Source organism: Carlito syrichta, unplaced genomic scaffold, assembly GCF_000164805.1.
Source record: "Carlito syrichta isolate Samal-C Ts95f unplaced genomic scaffold, Tarsius_syrichta-2.0.1 Scaffold142937, whole genome shotgun sequence".
Classification (NCBI taxonomy): domain Eukaryota; kingdom Metazoa; phylum Chordata; class Mammalia; order Primates; family Tarsiidae; genus Carlito; species Carlito syrichta.
The window spans coordinates 377538-396840 of NW_007087033.1; the positions used below are offsets into that span (position 1 = coordinate 377538).

The 19303-nt window shown below is 51.4% G+C and overlaps 1 protein-coding gene across 1 annotated transcript in view; it reads left to right on the plus strand.

Moving 5' to 3' along the window:
- GAS8 (growth arrest specific 8) overlaps positions 1-17456 on the plus strand; it is a 17795-nt gene extending 339 nt beyond the window's left edge. The window contains exons 2-11 of the mRNA XM_008050047.1: positions 1925-2011; positions 5255-5452; positions 6130-6336; positions 8049-8103; positions 9075-9280; positions 10122-10289; positions 10583-10669; positions 12688-12897; positions 16240-16305; positions 16953-17456. Of these exons, the coding sequence (XP_008048238.1) occupies positions 1925-2011; positions 5255-5452; positions 6130-6336; positions 8049-8103; positions 9075-9280; positions 10122-10289; positions 10583-10669; positions 12688-12897; positions 16240-16305; positions 16953-17102 (1434 nt within the window). The 3' untranslated portion in view covers positions 17103-17456. The remainder of the gene's footprint in view (positions 1-1924; positions 2012-5254; positions 5453-6129; positions 6337-8048; positions 8104-9074; positions 9281-10121; positions 10290-10582; positions 10670-12687; positions 12898-16239; positions 16306-16952) is intronic.
- The last annotated feature ends 1847 nt before the right edge of the window (positions 17457-19303 follow it).

Here is a 19303-nt window from a genome sequence, read left to right on the forward strand (position 1 = left end):
CGGGGAGGCCGGGGACGCTGGGACCCCAGGATGGGGAGGCCTGAGCTCCGGGTCCCAGATCCCTGTGCTCACACGGTTGGTCGCAACCCCCGAGGCCAGGGCTGCAGAAGAGGGAAGTCGGGTCGAGGAGGTTTGGGCCGTGCAGTGGAAGCCTCGGCCTCTCGGGTGCTTGAGGCCTAGGGTTTCACCTCCCGGGCTTCGTGGCACACGGATCCCTGGGGGAGCGTCGGGTGCAGGGGGTACCCTCAGGACCACCTATCTCTGTGATGGAGAACCCGGAATACCAGGTCACCAAGCAGGTCCGCCGCCCGTGGAGCGCTCAGGGCACAGCCTCGGGACACAGGCGCCACTGAGAAGGGGGAGCTCAGTGCACCATCCCTGTCTTTCTCTTTATGACACAGGAATTCCCAGTCCCTCTGTTTCTGGGCATGTGGGCAGCGTGGGTGGTGGGGAGGATGACTCACTGGAAAGGGCCGCAACTGGGCCCACCACGCCCCTACCGCTTGCTGTCCCAAATGCTAAGGGTGCTGAACCTTCCTCCAAGGCCTCTAGGCCTTCTTGGAGCAGAGGGATTAGAAGAGGGCTAGACGTTAGAGTTGAGATTTCAGTGGATGGGTCTTTTAAAATGGGTTTTTTAAAAACCAACCGGGGTTGGGCACGGTGGCTCAAGCCTGTAATCCCAGCACTTTGGGAGGTGGAGGCGAGAGGATTGTCTGAGCCCAGGGATTCGAGACCAACCTGGGCAACTTGGTGAGACCTCGTCTCTGCAACAAATCACAAAAATTAGCTGGGCGTGGTGGCATGCGTCTGTAGTTCCAGCTACTTGGAAGGCCGAGACGAACGGATTGCATGAGCCCAGCAGGTCGAGGCTGTGGTGGCTGTGAGTGTGCCTCTGCACTCCAGCCTGGGAGACAGAGTGAGACTCCAACTCAAAACAAAAAACAAAAACAACCAACTGGGAAAAAATCACCAAAATACTTCTGTGGGACTATGGGTGATTCTTCTTTTTTCTTCTTAGTGTTCTCTAAAACTTCCACACGAAATTAGTGACCAAAAAAATGTTATCAAGACATGTAGATATACACAGACACATGGACTGGAGACAGTTGGGAGTTTCTAAGTCAGAAGGCTAGGATTTGGAAAGCTGGCCAGGGCGCTTCAGGGGGTGAAGGCGCCGGATGCACCATGGGCTGGGAAGCTAAGCAGGGTCGCTCCTGGATTTGGAAAGCTGGTATCTGCTTGAGAGGCCTGAGGGAAGTGAGTAGGGGCAGAAAGTTCTCTCAGCCTTGTCAAAGTTGCTAAACCCAAGCATGACACCATGAGCAGTTCTGTCTGGTAACCATCACAGGGTACTCACGGTGGGAGCTGTCTGCCCCAGCTTTCTTGGCCAGATTTCTCTGAAAGTGTTTTCTATTTGGAAGAAAGGAGGCCCCCAGTGGTCACAACGGATCATTTTTATAGAGGCATTTCTCCCGGCCCTTATGGATTTCTTGTAGGTCTTTTCAGGTGACTCCCAAGCATTGTAGCCAGCATGGTCACATTTGGCAGTGTGGTGTTGGGGTTCTCCCATTTTGATCCCAAGTAAATTTTGCATCTGCACCAGAGAGATCTTTGCCATATTCCAGAGGGTGAGTGGAGTGGAATGGTTCCCCCTCCCTTCTTGTTAGATGGAGAAGATATTCTGTTCTGGAAAGGAAGAGATCTCCTTTGTGCTTCCACACATGTACCAATGGGATGTGTGTGTGTGTGTGTGTGTGTGTGTGTGTGTGTGTGTGTGTGTGTGTGTGTCTAAGGGCTGTGATGTGCTTCAGGTGAGCAGGAGGGAGAGCGATTCCAGAACAAGTACTGGAGCATATCAGAGCCAGCCAAGAAGGGGGAGCCGTTAGAATCTCTCCTACTCACCCAATTATCTCTTTCATCAAAGGCCCCCAAAAAGAAAGGGAAGAAAGGCAAGGCCAAAGGCACCCCAATTGTCGATGGGCTCGCTCCAGAGGACATGAGCAAGGAGCAGGTGAGTAGGGCAGGCTGCCTAGTCCCCGGGCATCTGCATGAACCTCCCACCATGGCACTGTCTGTCTCTCCCTTCGGTGTAGGCCCACATGTCAGTTCTGTCCAAGCCAGAATTGGCTCCCACTCCATGGTCCATCAATCCTGTCAGCTACAAAGCTTTCAAAAGCATTATGTGTTCTTAAGAAGACAATACAGCCACATTAAAGCACTTTTTAATAGGTTGGTAGGAATTTGGAAGGAAATGTTTTTCTGATATAAAGCTATTTTTACCATTTTCTGTATTCCTTTTCAATCCTGTCCTTTTATGTACCTAACGTGTACAGAGCTGTTATCACAGAACATCCATATGTAGCATTCTGCTTTATTGTATTTATCATTACACATATCAGAAAGGAAGATTTTTTTTAACATTTTTTTTTTTTTTCCATCAGATTCTAACTCTCTCACCCAGGCTGGAGTGTGGTGGCATGCTCATGGCCACTGCAGACTCCATCTGCTGGGCTCAGGTGATCCTTCCGCCTCAATCTTCCAAGTAGCTGGGACAACAGGCACGTGCCACCTTGCCTGGCTAATTTTTGATTTATTGTAGAGATGAGGTCTCGCCAAGTTGCCCAGGCTGGTCTTGAACCCCTGGGCTCAGGCAGTCCTCTCACCTGGCCCTCCCAAAATGCTGGGATTACAGGTGTGAGCCACCATGCCCGGCAGAAAGGAAGTTTTTAAAAAGAAGATGATTTACTTAAAATCATATATCTATGTGATTAGTCATTCATTGTTTTTGATAAAAGTTCCAACAAGGAGTAACATCATCAGGGGTGCCTTGTCCTTGTTGCCTGTGCTTGTTTTAGGGAGGAACTGATTTTTTATAGTTTATTTGTAAGAATTTTTAAAAACTACTTGTTAAGGGATAGAGAATATAATTATATAATTAATATTTTACTTGGGCTGGGCTTGGTGGCTCAACCTGTAATTCTAGCACTTTGGGAGGCTAAGGTGAATGGATTGCCTGAGCCCGTGGTTTGAGACCAGCCCGGGCAACTTGGTGAGGCCTCATCTTTACAACAAAAAAATAAAAAATTAGCCGAGCGTGGTAGCATGTGCCTGTAGTTCTGGCTACTTGGAAGGCTGAGGCAGAAGGATCGCCAGAGCCCAGCGGGTCAATGCTGAGGTGGCCATGAGCATGCCACTGCACTCCAGCTTGGGTGACGGAGTGAGACTCCTACTCTAAATAAATAAGTAAAAGTAAAATTTTACTTAAAAAGCTCCTTAGGAGTCATCTGTGGTAGCTCACACCTGTAATCCCAGCACTTTGGGAGACTGAGGTGAGAGGATTGCCTGAGCCCATGGGTTCCAGACCAGCCTGGGCAACTTGGCGAGACCTCGTTTCTACAATAAACAAATTAAAAAAAATAGCTGGATATGGTGGTGCACACCTGTAGTTATAGCTACTTGGAAGGCTGAAGCAGGAGGATCACTTAAGCCAATCAGGTCAAGGCTGCAGTGGCCATGAGTATGTCACTCACTCCAGTGTGGGTGGCAGAGTGAGATTCTTGACTCCAAAAAAAAAAAAGACTCCTAGATACAGCACCTCCTGGCAAGCATAGTGGATCTCTGTCCTCCACACTGACGGCAACTGCTCCAGGAGCATCTAACACAGGACCTGAGGGTGCTGTGTCAACTTGAGTGTTGTTAACAAATCTTACTTTCTTTTGGTAGTTTTAAGATAAAAAATACATATGAAGGAGACTAAAAAGAGTCAGTCATATGAGCTGAAGTTGGAGGTGGATGGAAACCCTTGAACAATGGTTTAAAAAAAGACTTTATTTTACATGCAGGAAAACCGCTGACATTTTCAGCCAGTGGTTAAACAGAGGGGTGGTGGGATCTGGTTTGTGTGTTGGAAAGATCACTGGGTAGATAATGGATTGAATATCGTATTGTCCCAACATTTGAGCTGTTTCTGGGTTCCCCGTTACCTTCCCATTGCTGTGGAGACAGATGTTGGCATGCTGTGGTCATAATTCATGTACAGTCGGCAAAGCAAAGCCTCACCAGGGCACATGGCCCACTCAGGCACAGTCTTGGAAGCTTTCAGAGTGCAGGCGGGAGGGTAAGGCGGGGTGACTTGGACACTTGTGCTCTACTGTGGAAAATGATTAGTTGGTTCACTGGTAGCTGCCTGTTGAGCAGTATACTCCAGTGCTGTTTGTTTTCTGATTTTTCAAAAGAAGCTAGACATGTAGGGATTTATAAGAAATCTAAGCCGGGCTCGGTGGCTCAGCCTGTAATCCCGCACCTTTGGGAGGCTGAGGTGAGTGGACTGCCTGAGCCTGAGGGTTCGAGACCCGCCTGGGCAACTTGGTGAGACCTCATCTCTACAATAAATCAAAAAATTAGCTGGGCGTAGTAGCGAGCGCCTGTAGTTCCAGCTGCTTGGAAGGCTGAGGTGGAAGGATCACCGGACCCCCTTGCAGCCCCTCTTAGGTTGTTGTCTTGCCTCTCTTGAAGTGAGAAATTGGTTTCCCTTTGGGAAATGGGGAACTTTACAGTAAGTGGCCTGGGGCTATGCCCAGAAGATAACTGATTCTTAAGGGAAATGAGATTCCAGGAGCCCTGGCAGCCTGTGCTTCTTTTTTAAACCTATTTGCAGATTTGTGATTCAACCCTCTTAAGTGTTAGAAAATATACTGGTTTTGTATATTTTTTGCTTAACATTGTATCTTTATTTTTTTATTTTAATTTTTTATTTTTTTGAGTTGGAGTCTCACTCTGTTGCCCAGACTGGAGTGTGCAGTGGCCGCTCCCGGCCACCGCAGCCTTGACCTGCTGGGCTCTGGTGATCCTTCTGCCTCAGCCTTCCGAGTAGCCGGAATTACAGGCATGCGCTACCACGCCCGGCTGATTTTTTTTTTTAATTTATTTTAGAGATGAGGTCTCGCTGCCCAGGCGGGTCTCGAACCCGCAGGCTCAGGCAATCCACTCACCTCAGCCTCCCAAAGGCGCGGGATTACAGGCTGAGCCACCGAGCCCAGCTCTTATGTTTCTTTTGAGAAATTTCTTTAGTATAAATTCCCAGGAATGGATGAAATGACATATATCATATGTTAATTTTATACTTTTAGCTCTTCTTCATTTTTAGGTGAGAGTGGGCCCTCCCTCTTTCTTCCTTACCTTTTTCTGTCCACACACCCCTTGCTGTGGTGGGCCCTCCACTCAAGGCCTCACTTGACCTACTGCGCCTGGCCAGGTGGAGGAGCATGTCGGCCGTATCCGGGAGGAGCTGGACCGTGAGCGGGAGGAGCGCAACTACTTCCAGCTGGAGCGGGACAAGATCCACACCTTCTGGGAGATCACACGGAGACAGCTGGAGGAGAAGAAGGCTGAGCTGCGGAACAAAGACCGGGAGATGGAGGAGGCCGAGGAGAGGCACCAGGTGGAGATCAAGGTGAGTGGGCTGGCCCACCTATACCCAACGGATCACCACACAGCTCAGAGCTGGACCATACATGGGGTAAGGATGGCCCATTTTCTCCTTGTATCCTTATGTTGGAATAGGAAACTGTTTTTTGTTTTTGAGTTGGGGTCTCACTAAGTTGCCCAGGCTGCAGTGCAGTGGCACATTCACAGCCACTACAGCCTCGACCTGCTGGGCTCAGGTAACCCTTCCGCCTCAGCCTTCCCAGTAGCTGGAACTACAGGCATGTGCTACCACGCCTGGCTAATTTTTTGATTTATTGTAGAGACGAGGTCTCACCAAGTTGCCCAGGCTGGTCTCGAACCCGTGGGCTCAGGCAGTCCTCTCACCTCGGCCTTCCAAAGTGCTGGGATTATTGGTGTGAGCCACTGTGCCTGGCCAGGAAGGTGTTTTTAATAAAAGAGGCTGAGGGAGAGACATTTCATCCCTCCAGTGGCAGAAGAGAGACTCTGCAGGTCCTGAGAGTTTGAAATGCAGCACAGGCTCTGGGGGCAGGCTGGTCTCTTTGCCACCCAGCCCTGCTACTTAATACCATGTGAGCTGGGGATGTGCCTCCCAGCTTGGTGTCCTGCTCTGTGCCTTGGGTGTACAGGCATGTACAGGTATGTGCATGCAGGTGAGCAGGTGGTGCTCCCCCTGCCCTGCAGGTGTACAAGCAGAAGGTGAAGCACCTGCTGTATGAGCACCAGAATAACCTGACGGAAATGAAGGCTGAGGGCACCGTGGCCATGAAGCTGGTGCAGAAGGAGCACTGTACACAGGAGAGCATGCTACGCCAGGACATGCGGGCACTGAAAGTGGAGCTCAAGGAGCAGGAACTGGCCAGTGAGGTGGTGGTGAAGAACCTTCGGCTGGTAGGTATGAGGGCAGGCACCTGGGGGTTGGTGGACTGCTAGGGACAGCGAGCCAAATGTGCCTGAACTCCCGAATATTCAACAGCAATTGGGAATTCATATTTTTGTGTAAAACCTCCTACATTTTTGCAATTAATTGATATGTTACAAGGAAAAAAGCATACATCTAAACAAACCTGATTTTGGGGCCAAGTGCAGAATTCAGATCTGAGCAACAAATTGACTTCCCCAAAGTACAGTCCAGCTCAGGATCATCTCCATGTTCTGCCAACACCTGACACTCACATAGTATTCCTGGGAAATGGCAGTAGATGCATTTAGAAAGAATGCAAACCAACCATGGAAATGTCCAGCGTGCCAGCTCCTGGGTAGTCATGGCAGTTTGTCACACAATCTGGGCTCATTTTTACTTTTGAGGCTGGGATTGAGCCTTTCAGAGGGAGGCTGGGGCTCTGGGGGTGACTGAAGTTCATTTGCTGAGTGCCCATTAGGTGCCAGATCCTGATCTGTCCTCTGACAAAACCCCTGCCTGGAAGGGGTTGAAAGAAGAGACCACAGGTGAGATAGAAGACAGATGTGTCAGATACACACGTGTATCAGGTGGGGATGAGTGCTATAGAAAGAGCCAAGTGGGAAAGGTAGGAGATGCTTTTCTATAAGAGTTTTGGCAGGAGGAAGTGACCAGGCTGGGGGAAGGGATGGGCAAGTGGGAAGGTCCAGAAAAGCACAGAGTAATGACACCAGGAGCTAGGTGCTCCAGAAGTCATGGTGAAGATGGGACTTTGACCCTGGGTGAGTCAGGGTGCCCTCTGAGAATCTAGACAGTGGAGGGATGTGTCTGACTTGAGTTCAAAGGTCTTTCCTGGCTACTGGGTTGAGGAGACTCAACACATTTACCTCATGCCTGGAAGCAGCCCAGCCGTAACTGAATCTGGAAGAACCTCAGTGACATTGCAGACTTGGTGGCAAAGCATGAGGGTACTGAAGTCTTGAGCCCTCCTAAATTGTTTGGTCTTTTCTGGGAACCACAGATGGCTGATTTCAGATGAATTCAGTGATGTGAGATCTGCTTATCCAGAGGCCTGGATATGGTCTTGTGATGTGATCAGAGTTCTCCATTGGGTAAAAATACTGCTGTAAAGCTAATTTACATTTTTTAACTCACAATTTTAACTATAATGACTTTTTTATTAAAATAATTTTAAAATGCTGCTTTAAGCAACAGTGAAGCAGGTTAGGAGCTGTATTTGGTGTCTGGGAAGAGCCCACAGTTATGTGTAGATATGGCTGTGCACTCTAGTCTATGGGAGGGTTGCTTGCTCCTCTGAGTCTTCCCACTGGTCCATCCCTTCCCCCAGCCTGGTTACCTCCTCCTCCCAGGACCCTTGTAGAAAAGAGTCCTCGACTTTTCCCACTTTGCTCTTTCTATGGCACTCATTGCCACCCGATATGCCATGTTCAGTGCTCACAATATCTGTGGCTGTTCTGTCAAGCTCTGAGTTGACTTTAGTGGATGAAAGCGAGTTAGGAAATGTGGAGGTTACCAAAACTATGTTATTCTGGGCTTATTCCATAAATTTGGAGGTGAGGGGAACCCAGCAGCTATCAGCAGCAACACACGGTCTACTGAGCTGCATTTTTCACAGGGGTGAAGAGCAGGGTCAACCTTTTGTGTCTGGCTATGTGGTAACAGCCTCCTTCCACCTTTGCAGAAACACACCGAGGAGATCACCAAGATGCGGAATGACTTCGAGAGGCAAGTTCGAGGTCAGCTTCCCACATGCTTATTGTGTAGGATAGCCCCAGAGACCCCTCCTATCAGAGGAGGATTTACCTCCAGAGTTTATTAACTCAGGGCACATGAACAAGATTAAACAGGCCAAGCATGCAGAGAACATGGATGTTTCCACAGCCAGTGGACCCACTCAGAATCCCAGAACAACTTGTTTCCATGTGAGTTTGGGAGGCTGTGATTACCACACACTTTCCCACTCCTGGCTAAAATCAGTAGTTAACAGCAGGTGGTAGTTATTCAGTGTTGTGGGCAGCATTCTTAGAATAGTCTTCTCCATGGCTCCTGGCCTGAGAAGCCTTCAGTTTCAGAAGTCTGTCTGGTTTACTAATAAAGTCCTGTAGTCTGTGGCTGGATGACCACACAGACCAAAGTTAGTGCCCACTGGAATTAGCTGACATTCAGCTTTTGGGAGCCCCAGTGCAGGAATTGATTAGCAATGCCTGTCACTGGCAAAGGCAGGTCAACAGTGGCATGATGAATATGCATTTGGGAGCATCAGCAGAAAACACTCCTCCTAATCCACCCTGTTCTCTGGCAGAGCTTGTTTGCACAGCCTTTGTTCTGACCATGATTGGTATTCTTGGGCCCTGTTTACGGGTTCCATCTATTCTTTTTTTTTGAATCAGAATCTCACTATGTCACCTAGACTGGAGTGTAGTGGTTCACTCAGGCCATCCCAGCGTTGACCTGCTGGGCTCAGGTGATCCTTCTGGAACTATAAGCATGTGCTACCATGCCTGACTAATTTTTTGATATTGTAGAGATGAGGTCTCACCAAGTTGTTCAGGTTGGTCTTGATGAACCCCTGGGCTCAGGCATTCTTCTCGCCTTGGCTTCCCAAAGTGCTGGGATTACAGGCTTAAGCCACCGCTCCAACTATTCTTGTAGCCAAAAGTGCCTCTTCTTCCTCTGCTAAACTGCTGTGTTTGTTGCTGCCTTTCAGAAATTGAGGCCAAGTATGATAAGAAGATGAAGATGCTGAGGGACGAGCTCGACCTGCAGAGAAAGACTGAGCTCCATGAAGTAGAAGAGAGAAAGAACGGCCAGATCAACACGCTGATGCAGCGTCATGAGGAGGCCTTCACCGACATCAAGAACTACTACAATGATATCACCCTCAACAACCTGGCCCTCATCAACTCCCTCAAGGTGCTGCATGTGGGCCGAGCTGGGGAAACACCCTTTCCTGTCCTAGAATGTGGGGGCATAGAGCCCAGGGGATCCAGACCCCAGCTCTCAACCCTATCAGACCCAGCACCCCTTTTGTAAGAACATGTGACAGTGCCCTTTGCTGTCCTTTATTGAAATTCATCAACAATTTAACCTATCTACCCCTTTATTGAAAACAATCAGCCGGGAGTGGTGGCTCACACCTATAATCCCAGCACTTTGGGAGACTGAGGCTAAAGGATGGCCTGAGCCCACGGGTTCAAGACTAGTCTGGGCAACTTGGTGAGGCCTTGTCTCTACAATAAAAATAAAAAAATTAGCCAGGCATGGTGGTGCATGCCTGTGGTTCTGGCTACTTGGAAGGCTGAGGCAGAAGGATCACCTGAGCTCAACAGGTCAAGGCTGTGGTAGCCATGAGCATGCATTGCACTCCAGCCTGGGCAACAGAATGAGACTCTGACTCAAAAAAAAAAAAAAAGAAAAGAAAAGAAAAAACAATCAGGATATTTCCATAACTGTTGCAGAGGAGTAAGTAATAATATACAATGTATTCTGATCTGTTTTGAAAGCTCAGTTAGAACTTCAGTAGGTGCCATAATGTGGCTGCCGTGGGGCTGGAGTAGACAGCTGTCATCATCCCCCACAGGCTGGCTGTGATAGGAGTTTCACAGTGAACACACAGAACAGGCCTGGGCCCCAGCATGCATCTGGCCAGTAGGACCTGTCTGCAGGTGGGAGAGCACCCAGCCGCTGCCCTGGAGGCCACGACCCCCTTGGTTCTGTCTGCCAAGCCCCTCCGCACCTGTACTTGTGCCTATAGGAGCAGATGGAGGACATGCGGAAGAAGGAAGATCACCTGGAGAAGGAGATGGCAGAAGTGTCCATGCAGAACAAGCGCCTGGCAGAACCTCTCCAGAAGGCTCGGGACCAGATGAATGAGATGCAGAGGCAACTCGGGAACTATGAACGAGACAAGCACATCCTAGTTGTGAGTTTCCTGCTGGATTCATCTGCCTCCTTGGCACACGTGGGCCTGAGCTCAGGAGGGGAGGAGCACTGGGAGATGCCCGAGGCCCCAGTGGAGTCAGTCCACTCTAGAGATGAAGCCCTGATCTCTCACCATCTCCTGTTTGCCTGCCCTGGTAGGGCTCGGCTGCTTGCTCTTCAAGCCAGATCTTCCTGGCCATTATTTTGGGCCTTGCCGGCTCCCAGGAGCCTATGTTACATGAATGCCTATGAATCCTGAATACTTTCTATCCTCACTCCCTGTTTTCTCTCCAGTGCACAAAAGCACGTTTGAAAGTCTCTGAGAAAGAGCTCAGAGACCTGCGGTGGGAGCATGAAGTGCTGGAGCAGCAGTTCATCAAGGTGAGTGAGCACCACGCTGGCCTTGCAGCCAGAGATGGGCTCTCCTTGTGGCCTCGGCCTGTGAACAGCTTCAGGAGGTGTTGAGACCCAGCTAGGTTTTTAGGTTCAGAAGCTGGAGGTCCTGTTCCCCACTTCTCATTCCACATAGCTTTTATGAGGCAAAACCATTGACATGTTTTGTTGAAGGCCTGAGGTCTTGTGGATAGTGGACCACACATACTTCTGTCTCCTCAGGAACTCATTTCTCAAAACATGTGGAGGTGGCCTGGCCCCTTGCAGTAGCTACCTTTTCATCTATATGTGTATGTTTCTATGTACTAACCTATTACATATTCATTGTAAAGAGGTCATTGAGCTGGGTGCAGTGGTTTGCACTTGTAATCCCAGCACTTTGGGAGGCTGAGGTGAGAGGATTGCCTGAGCCCAGGGATTCGAGATCGGCTTGGGCAACTTGGCAAGACCTCGTCTCTACAATAAATTAAAATATTAGCCAGGAGTGGTAGCACACACCTGTGGTTGAGGCGGAAGAATCGCCTGAGTCCAGGAGGTAGATGCTGCGGTGGCCGTGAGTGTGCCACTGCACTCCAGCCTGGGTGATAGAATGACTCCGACTCAAAAAAAACAAAAGGCCATGAGGTCCTCAGGTGTATAAGTAAAGGTGAGTCTCCCTGCTGCTCAGTGCTGGTCCTCACACGAGGTGGATTTCCTTCCATACTTCCTCCTGCATGGTCTGCTGTGGATATGACTTCGTGCTCACAAAAATGGGATCACACTATAAGTGCAACTTATCTTTTAATTTCAGTGTATTTGGTCACACATATAAAGCGGCCTCTTCCCTTCAATAGCCACGTGGTACTCCATCACGTGAATGTTCCATCATTTATTTAGCTGGCTCCTTTCTCTTTCCAGCCCTTTGCTATTATAAGCATTGCTGCCCCAATCCTTTTAAGTTCATCTTTGTGCAACTGTGTGAAATGCTTTTTAGGAAAGCCAATTCTAACAGTTGAATTACTGGGTCTGAGGGGTCTGTGTTCAGTTCTGAGAGCGTCTTTCCCGAGAGCTGTTCTGATTGCACCCCTGTTTGGGAGCCTATGGGTCATATACACTTCTTCCTGGCCTGCATCAGACCTTCCAAATTAAATCTTTGCTGATGTGATGCTCATAGGTTTAGTCAGTGTGGACAACACACAGACCCCACGTGCTCACAGGTGCAGGCAGCATGGATGACACACAGGCCCCACATGCTCATGGGTGCAGGCAGCATGGATGACACACAGGCCCCATGTGCTGATAGGTGTAGGCAGTATGGACGACAGATCCCATGTGCTCTCAGGCACAGGCAGTATGGATGGCACACAGACTGCACGTGCTCACAGGTACAGGCAGCGTGGACAACACGCAGACTCCATGTCCTCATGGGTGTAAGCAGCATGGATGACAGACCCCATCCATGCTCACGGGTGCAGACAGCGTGGATGACACACAGGCCCCATGTGATCATGTGTGCAGGCAGTGTGGACAACACGCCCCACGTGATCATGGGCTCAGGCAATGTGGATGACATACAGGCCCCATGTGTTCATGGGTGCGGGCAGTGTGGATGACAGGTCCTACATGCTCATGGGTGCAGACAGCATGGATGATACACAGACCCCCCATGCTCATGGGCGCAGGCAGTGTGGACAACATATAGGCCCCACATGCTTGTGGGTGCAGGCAACGTGGATGACACACAGGCCTCATGTGCTCATGGGCGTGAGCAATGTAGACAACACACAGACCCTATATGCTCATGAGTGTGGGTAGTGTGGACAACACACATAGTCTGTGTGCTCATGGGTACAGGCAGTGTGAACAACATATAGCCCCACATGCCTGTTGAGTGTGGGCATTAGTGGAACGTCACCCTTATATAGAAGCAGCATGTTCCAGGCAGGGGCCCAGATGGGAGGCTCCTTCTCTGCTGTGAGATGTCCCCAGTTAAGGGCCTCATTGCTTACCCAGAGTCATCCCTGCAGGTGCAGCAGGAGCGGGATGAGCTCTACCAGAAGTTCACTGCGGCCATCCAAGAGGTGCAGCAGAAGACGGGCTTCAAGAACCTGGTGCTGGAGCGCAAGCTACAGGCACTGAGCAACGCCGTGGAGAAGAAGGAAGTGCAGTTCAACGAGGTGCTGGCAGCCTCAAACCTGGACCCCGCAGCCCTGACACTGGTGTCCCGCAAGCTCGAGGTAGGCCCTGGACAGGCTCCTGCCCTCAGTGGGCATCCTCGTTCCTGTGGTGGAACCCTTTGGCTCTGCACTATGCTCCCTTGATTAAGCATGGGAGGGGGGCAGTCATGGTTCCCCATAGCCTGAGAGCAGAGCTGGGGGAAAGTGTTGCAGGCAGGCATACCTCTTGGTCTTCTGCACCAGTAGTTTCCTCTCATCAGTTTTGCACAAATCTCTCTTGGGTCTTGCCCAGTCCCTCCGTAACCTCATGGCTCCTACTAACCTCTGAGCCTCTACCCATTTCAGACCTGATTCATTGAGCACATCAGGCTCCAGTAGTGTCATCTCAGCATGAGAATAGACTTGGGAGTAGACTGTGTTGGGCCTGAGCTCCTCAAAGTTGGGATGACAGACCCGACACAAGCTTGGGGACGGTTACATTTTCTGGGCTTTCAGCCTCGTGTAACACTGCTGTGCTGGGACAGAGACAGCACTTGAAGACCTCCAGATGTGCTGGTTTAGGACATGGACAGTTGCGATGGGGAGAGTGTAGAGTTGTGTGAGTCTGGGTCCCTTACCAGCCTTTGTGGGTGTGAGGGGGTGTGAGGTCTGAGCAGAGTCCAGACCATTGTCCACAGTTACTTAAGGTGCTGCTCTGCTAGGACTGTCTGTGTGGGCGGAACAGCAGTAAATAAAGCAGACGAGGTCTCAGCCCCACAGCCCACTGGGAGACAGAAGATGCAGGATCAGCGGAAGTATCAGGATACTGACGCCTCTGACAGAACCTCATAGGTGGTCTCTTACCTGTGTCCAGCTTCTGTGCTCCCTGCACCTGGCTGGGGGAGTCACAGGACAAAGAGGACACAGCACAAAGAGGTCTTTGGCTGGCACAGTAATCCCAGCCAGCTGGGATAACCAGTAGCTGCCAGGCCTGTGGCTCCCTGGAGATAAACGCTGCTGCCCCTGAACTCAAAACAGCTGGTTGCGAAGCCCCTACCAACAGGCGAAGGGAGGCTGGCTTGTCCTAGCAATAGAGTCCTGCAGGGCCATGGAGCACCTGTCTGTCTCTGCTATTTGTGCTGGACTGTCCTTCAGCAAAACAGATGTCTGGGCCCCAGACTTGAGGCTTCCTCGCTGTCTATGGAAGTGTTTTGTATCCTGAGAAGTATCACAAACAGCATTTTTTTGGGGGGGGGGTTGGGGTCTCACTCTGTTATGCAGACTGAAATGCAGTGGTATGCTCATGGCTCACAGCAGCCTCTTCCTCCTGGGCTCAAGTGATCTGCCTCAGTGTCCCAAGTAGCTGGGATTACAGGCACATGTCACCATGTCTGGCTAATTGTTTTTATTTTTTGTAGATACAAGGTCTCACTATGTTGCCTAGGCCTTAAACTCCTGGGCTCAAGCAATCCTCCTGCCTCCGCCTTCCAAAGCCTTATAGGCATGAGCTACTGGGCCTGGCCACAAGCAGCATTTTTTAAGGTTCAGTTGAACACAAATGCTTCTGCTCACCACTGACTCCAGGCCAAGGATTCACTTTGTTCAAAATGCCTCATCTCTGTTTGAAACACTCCACCCTGGCTTGTTCCTCTGCCCGTTCACCCACCCTTGTCCGCCTGTCCTCCAGCCAAGTCCTGCAGCACTGGACATAGTGAGCCCCTCGCTGCCCTGTCCTGGGGGCACCCAGGTGTTGGGAGATGCAGGGCTGAGGCTGAGGGATGATTTTGAAAGACCTATCAGCCATGCTTATGAGTTTAGGGTTAGCTGGGAACCATGGACAGTTCTAGGCAGGAAGAACTGGACCAGAGAGAGCCCACTTTGCTGTAGATGGGGAACACAGGGCTGGAGGGGACAGACAGGGGCTAGTGTAGGACGGAGAGGAGCAGAGGGTTTGAGAACCGTCAGGAGGCCGAGTTGACAAGACTTATCGCTGATTGAGGAAAGGGCTGGGAAGGGCTGAGGTGAAGGTGTGCCTTTGGTTCTCTGGCTGAGGAGACTAGATGTTTGCCCCTGGGAGCCCTCATGGGGAGCAGTGAGTTCTGGCCCAGTGGGTGGCGGTACCTTTGGAGCCTCTGGCACACTGGATAGGCTGGCTCTGAGGTGGTGGTACCACATGGGTGGGGCTTGTCTGGGCCAGTGGCACGGTGGCCCTGGGATTGGAGGCTCATCTTTGTTCATCCCGGGGCTCCTGTCCCCAGGGCTGGGCTGGTCCTCCTGAGCACAGACAGGTGAGGAAGGGAGGTCTGCTGTTGGAAGGTGAAGGGAGCTGGCTCAGAGCTGGACCAGGCCCTTGGCTGCCACGTGACTGTGGTGAGGTGATAAAAAGCAGTCCTAGCCCATGAAGTTCACTGTAGCAGCGCCCACATGCTGGGGGCAGATGGCACTAAATGTGGGTCAGCCCCTGCCCTTCTGTGTTGTTGTCATCCTGACTTAGGGGAGAGGAACCTTCCAGGGAAGTGAGGGAAGGCTCTGCAGGGGCGCTCTTCACAAACTGGGCAGGTGAGGGCTTGGACCACGATCAGTGGGCAGCAGGGGGCTCTGGTGCCAGGCCGGGGCCAGTAATGCTCCTCAGGTGGGAGGCCCAGCAGCCTGGCTGTGTAGGGAGACCCATGCCCATGACATCTGGGTGGGGCCAACACTGGTGAAGTTTTAAGTTACACAGATTTTTTTCCCCCCACTAAAAAAGTGGAATGGACCAGGCGCGGTGGCTCAAACCCATAATCCCAGCACTTTGGGAGGCCAAGGCAAGAGGATTGCCTGCGCTCAGAGGTTTGAGACCAGCCTGGGCAATTTGGTAAGACCTCATCTCTACAATAAGCGAATAAATAAATAAGCCAGGCATGGTAGGGCGTGCCTGTATTTTGGCTACTTGGAAGGTTGAGGCGGAAGGATCGCCTGAGCCCAGCAGGTTGAAGCTGTGGTGGCTGTGAGCATGCCACTGCACTCCAGCCTGGGTGACAGAGTGAGACTCTTACTCCAAAAAAAAAAAAAGTGGGATAATCCATTCACATGGTTTGAAAAACTTAGATAATATATGAATGGTGTTTAGTGACCAGTCTCCGTGGTGCGATGTGTGTGTTACCCACCCCTCCAGTCTTGTCGTCTTTTCCTGTGGGTCGAGAGTGTTTCTTTAATGAAGTACAGGTACAAGGGTGGCTCTTGCTTCTCCCTTTCTTTTGCTATTTTCTCTCGACCTTTAGAGACCTTTTCCTGTAGACACACCTGTGTGGATATGCACCTTGATCAAATGAGGCTGTCATTCTTTGGACTTCTGAGGACCCTTCTGGAGCCCCCAGACCACCACCCCTGTCTGCCTCAGACAAAAGACGGGTCTCAAACTAACACTTGCCTCTCTCTCCTCAGGATGTCCTGGAATCAAAGAACAATACCATTAAGGACCTGCAGTATGAGCTGGCCCGGGTCTGCAAGGTAGGATGTGCCCCAAGCCCCTCCCTCAGCCACCCCTCAGCGCCTGGTCTCAGAGGACACCATCTATTCCCACTTTATACCTTGTCTGGCAAGGCAGGCATCGCTCCCCATGTGAGAGTACAGGCACAGCTGAGGGTACATGGGCTTGCCATGTGGTCTGGGGCACAACTGTTGCTCAGGTCATGTCTCTCCTGAGATGGGTAGGGGGTGTCCCTGAAGATGCAGAGTTTTCAGGGAGTCAGAGGGTGCTGTGCCCACCAGGGCAGAGAATAGATGCCATTTAACAAGGGCAGGGAGGGTGTGAAGAACCTGAATGAGAAACATCTGGCCAGGAGCCAGAGCCCACTCAGACCACGTTCTGCTCTGCATCCCTAGCCTCTGTCTCAGTCTCCCCATGGGAAGTAGGAATAATAATGGCATCTCCCCATTATGGGTGTCCAGAGCTAAGGTGCTTGGTGCTGGGTCTACCACAGTAAACAACTGATAGACATTGGCTTTATCCTTTCACACTATGGTGTCCACCCTGCCTGCACTGTCTGCCCCTCCATGGAGCTGAACTTAGCCCTGGGTTGGCCTGAGTGTGTCAGCCACATGGCCAGGCCCGGGTGGACCCTTTCTCTTCCCCTGATGCTGCTCCATCCCCACAGGCCCACAACGACCTGCTGCGCACGTATGAGGCAAAGCTGCTGGCCTTCGGGATCCCTCTGGACAATGTGGGCTTCAAGCCCCTGGAGACCGCTGTGATTGGGCAGATACTGGGCCAGGGCCCCGCAGGACTCGTGGGCACCCCAACATAGCCACCCTGCTGTGGGCCATGGGCCACACCAGCCTGGGACCACTCACTGGATGACACCCCCTTTCACACACAGCAAGTTCTTTTTTTTATGTTTTATCATCAACAAATGAAGGCTTTCCCCCATGTCCTTGCTATCTCTTGCCTGGCTCCGGAGAACCACCTGCAGGGCCTTCACTGCAATGTCCCCATCTGTGACCTTCCCTGGGTGCATATCCAGCCTGTGCCTTCACCTGCTCCCCCCAAGTCCTGCCTCCCACTATGGGACAGCACCTTCCCTGAGGGCCGCTCGCTGCCCTGGGGCCGGGGCATGCCAGTGGTGCTCTGCCTGCCTCTCACTCTCTTCCCAGTGAATGGAGTGGCTTTGATGGTGCTGGCACTGACTTTATTGAAACCTGAGTCACAGCTGCCCACTGGGAAACTCCAGGAAGGCCAGAACCTCCCCAGGAAGTGGGTGCCCCACAATGAGCAGGAAGTCCCGCTGTTGTTCCCCAACAGAGGGTAAGTTCAGCCAGAGGGAGGGAAGGGGCAGATGGGCCCTCACCAGACTCGGCTCTAGCTCCCTCGGTAGGTGGTGTAGGACCAGGGACTCAGCAGCAAGGGCACATGGAACTTCTGGGTCTCATTTGTGATGGTGAAAACAACCTGAGAGGTACAGAGAAGGCACGGGAAAGAGTGAAGGACCCATGGCACTTGAGCAGCCTGGCCCCAATGCTCCTGGGAGAATTCAGCAGCCCTCTCCCAGGAAACCAGGGAGGCGCGGAAACCAGGGAGCTGGAAACCAGGGAGGCGCGGAAGTACCCCCAGGGTGGAGGACTGGAACCCTCCTCATCTGGGCCTTCCAGCACACCCACAGCCCAAGTGTGGTCAGGTGCTGTGCTGTGATGGTAGGCCTGGTGAGCAGGGTCAGTAAGGTTCAGCTCAGCGAGCTGGAGTCTGAGCTTAAATGAAAACCTATCTACAAAGGGTGGTGAGTCACCCTCAGCCAGCCTTCCCACAAAACCTGACTCGGGCAGTCAGAGATGGCATCAAGCCTAACGCCTGCAAATCTTTCTTCTGGGAGCTCAAAGCAGGTGAGCTCACCTACCTGCCACCACCCTGGAGGAGGTGGGTGGGGCAGGACTAGGCTGCCCACTGCCCAGATGAGTCCTGGGCCTCCACCCCTCCAGCCCCACGGTAGCCCTTACCTCCACATATGGGTAGAAGCTTTCCTGCCCTCTCTTCCTCCAGTAGCCTTCAGTGTCGAAGGAGAGCTTATAGGTGCCTGCCTTCATCTGACCTGGTGCCAGGAGCCCGGGGCAGCGGCCGTCTGGGTCTGTGTAGCTGGGAAAAAGACAGGGCTGCAGATATGGGGATGAGTCCCCCCCCCCCGTGGTCTCTGGGGTCTGCACTCTTGGTGGGCCTCACATAAACCCGCACAATCTGATAGAATTGGATGAGTAGACACACAGTGTGGCAGTTTTTAGGGCCCGCAGTTCTGGAGCAGCTCAGGGACATAATACAGAGAAGCAGAAGGGGAAGCATCTCCCAGCGTCTTCCCTATGAGCAGTAGCCACTTTATATTTGATGTACACTTTTTCAATTTTTCTATGCATAAGTATACTTACAAACTTAAAAAAAAATGCTCAAATGAATTATACTATTTGTACTGTTTTATAACTTGTGTTTTTCACTTAATGTATTATGTATGTGGTTTTTGGGGTCAGTAACTGTACCAAGCCCTCACAAATGTGGTGGCCTGTTTCCAACTGCACAGAGCATCCATGCTGAGTGAACTGAGCCCTTGTGGGGTTCTGAAGGCTGTGGCTTTGCTCACAGTCACCTCCAGAAAAGCTTCGAATTCTTCTGCTTTTAAGGTGCATGTTTCTACTGTGATTAGAAAGAGCAGAGTGTGCGTGAGGTGCTGGGGAAGGGTCTATATGACCCTTCACAGGACACCTGGTCCACACAGCACTATCCTGACTGCTCAGGTCAGACCTTGCCTCCTTGAGCCACAGCTTTCCTGAAGGGCTGATTAAAGAGGGAGCTGTACCCTCCGACCCTGACCCTTTGGGGCCCAGCACCTCCCACCCCAGCTGAAAGGAAGGAGATCACTCTATAGGGTGCCTGCTGCCTTCAAGATGGAAGGTACAGGAACATACATGCTCACCCACTGGCCACAATACCTTGGTGGGTGACATTCTCCCCTGGAAGTGGCCCCTCCAG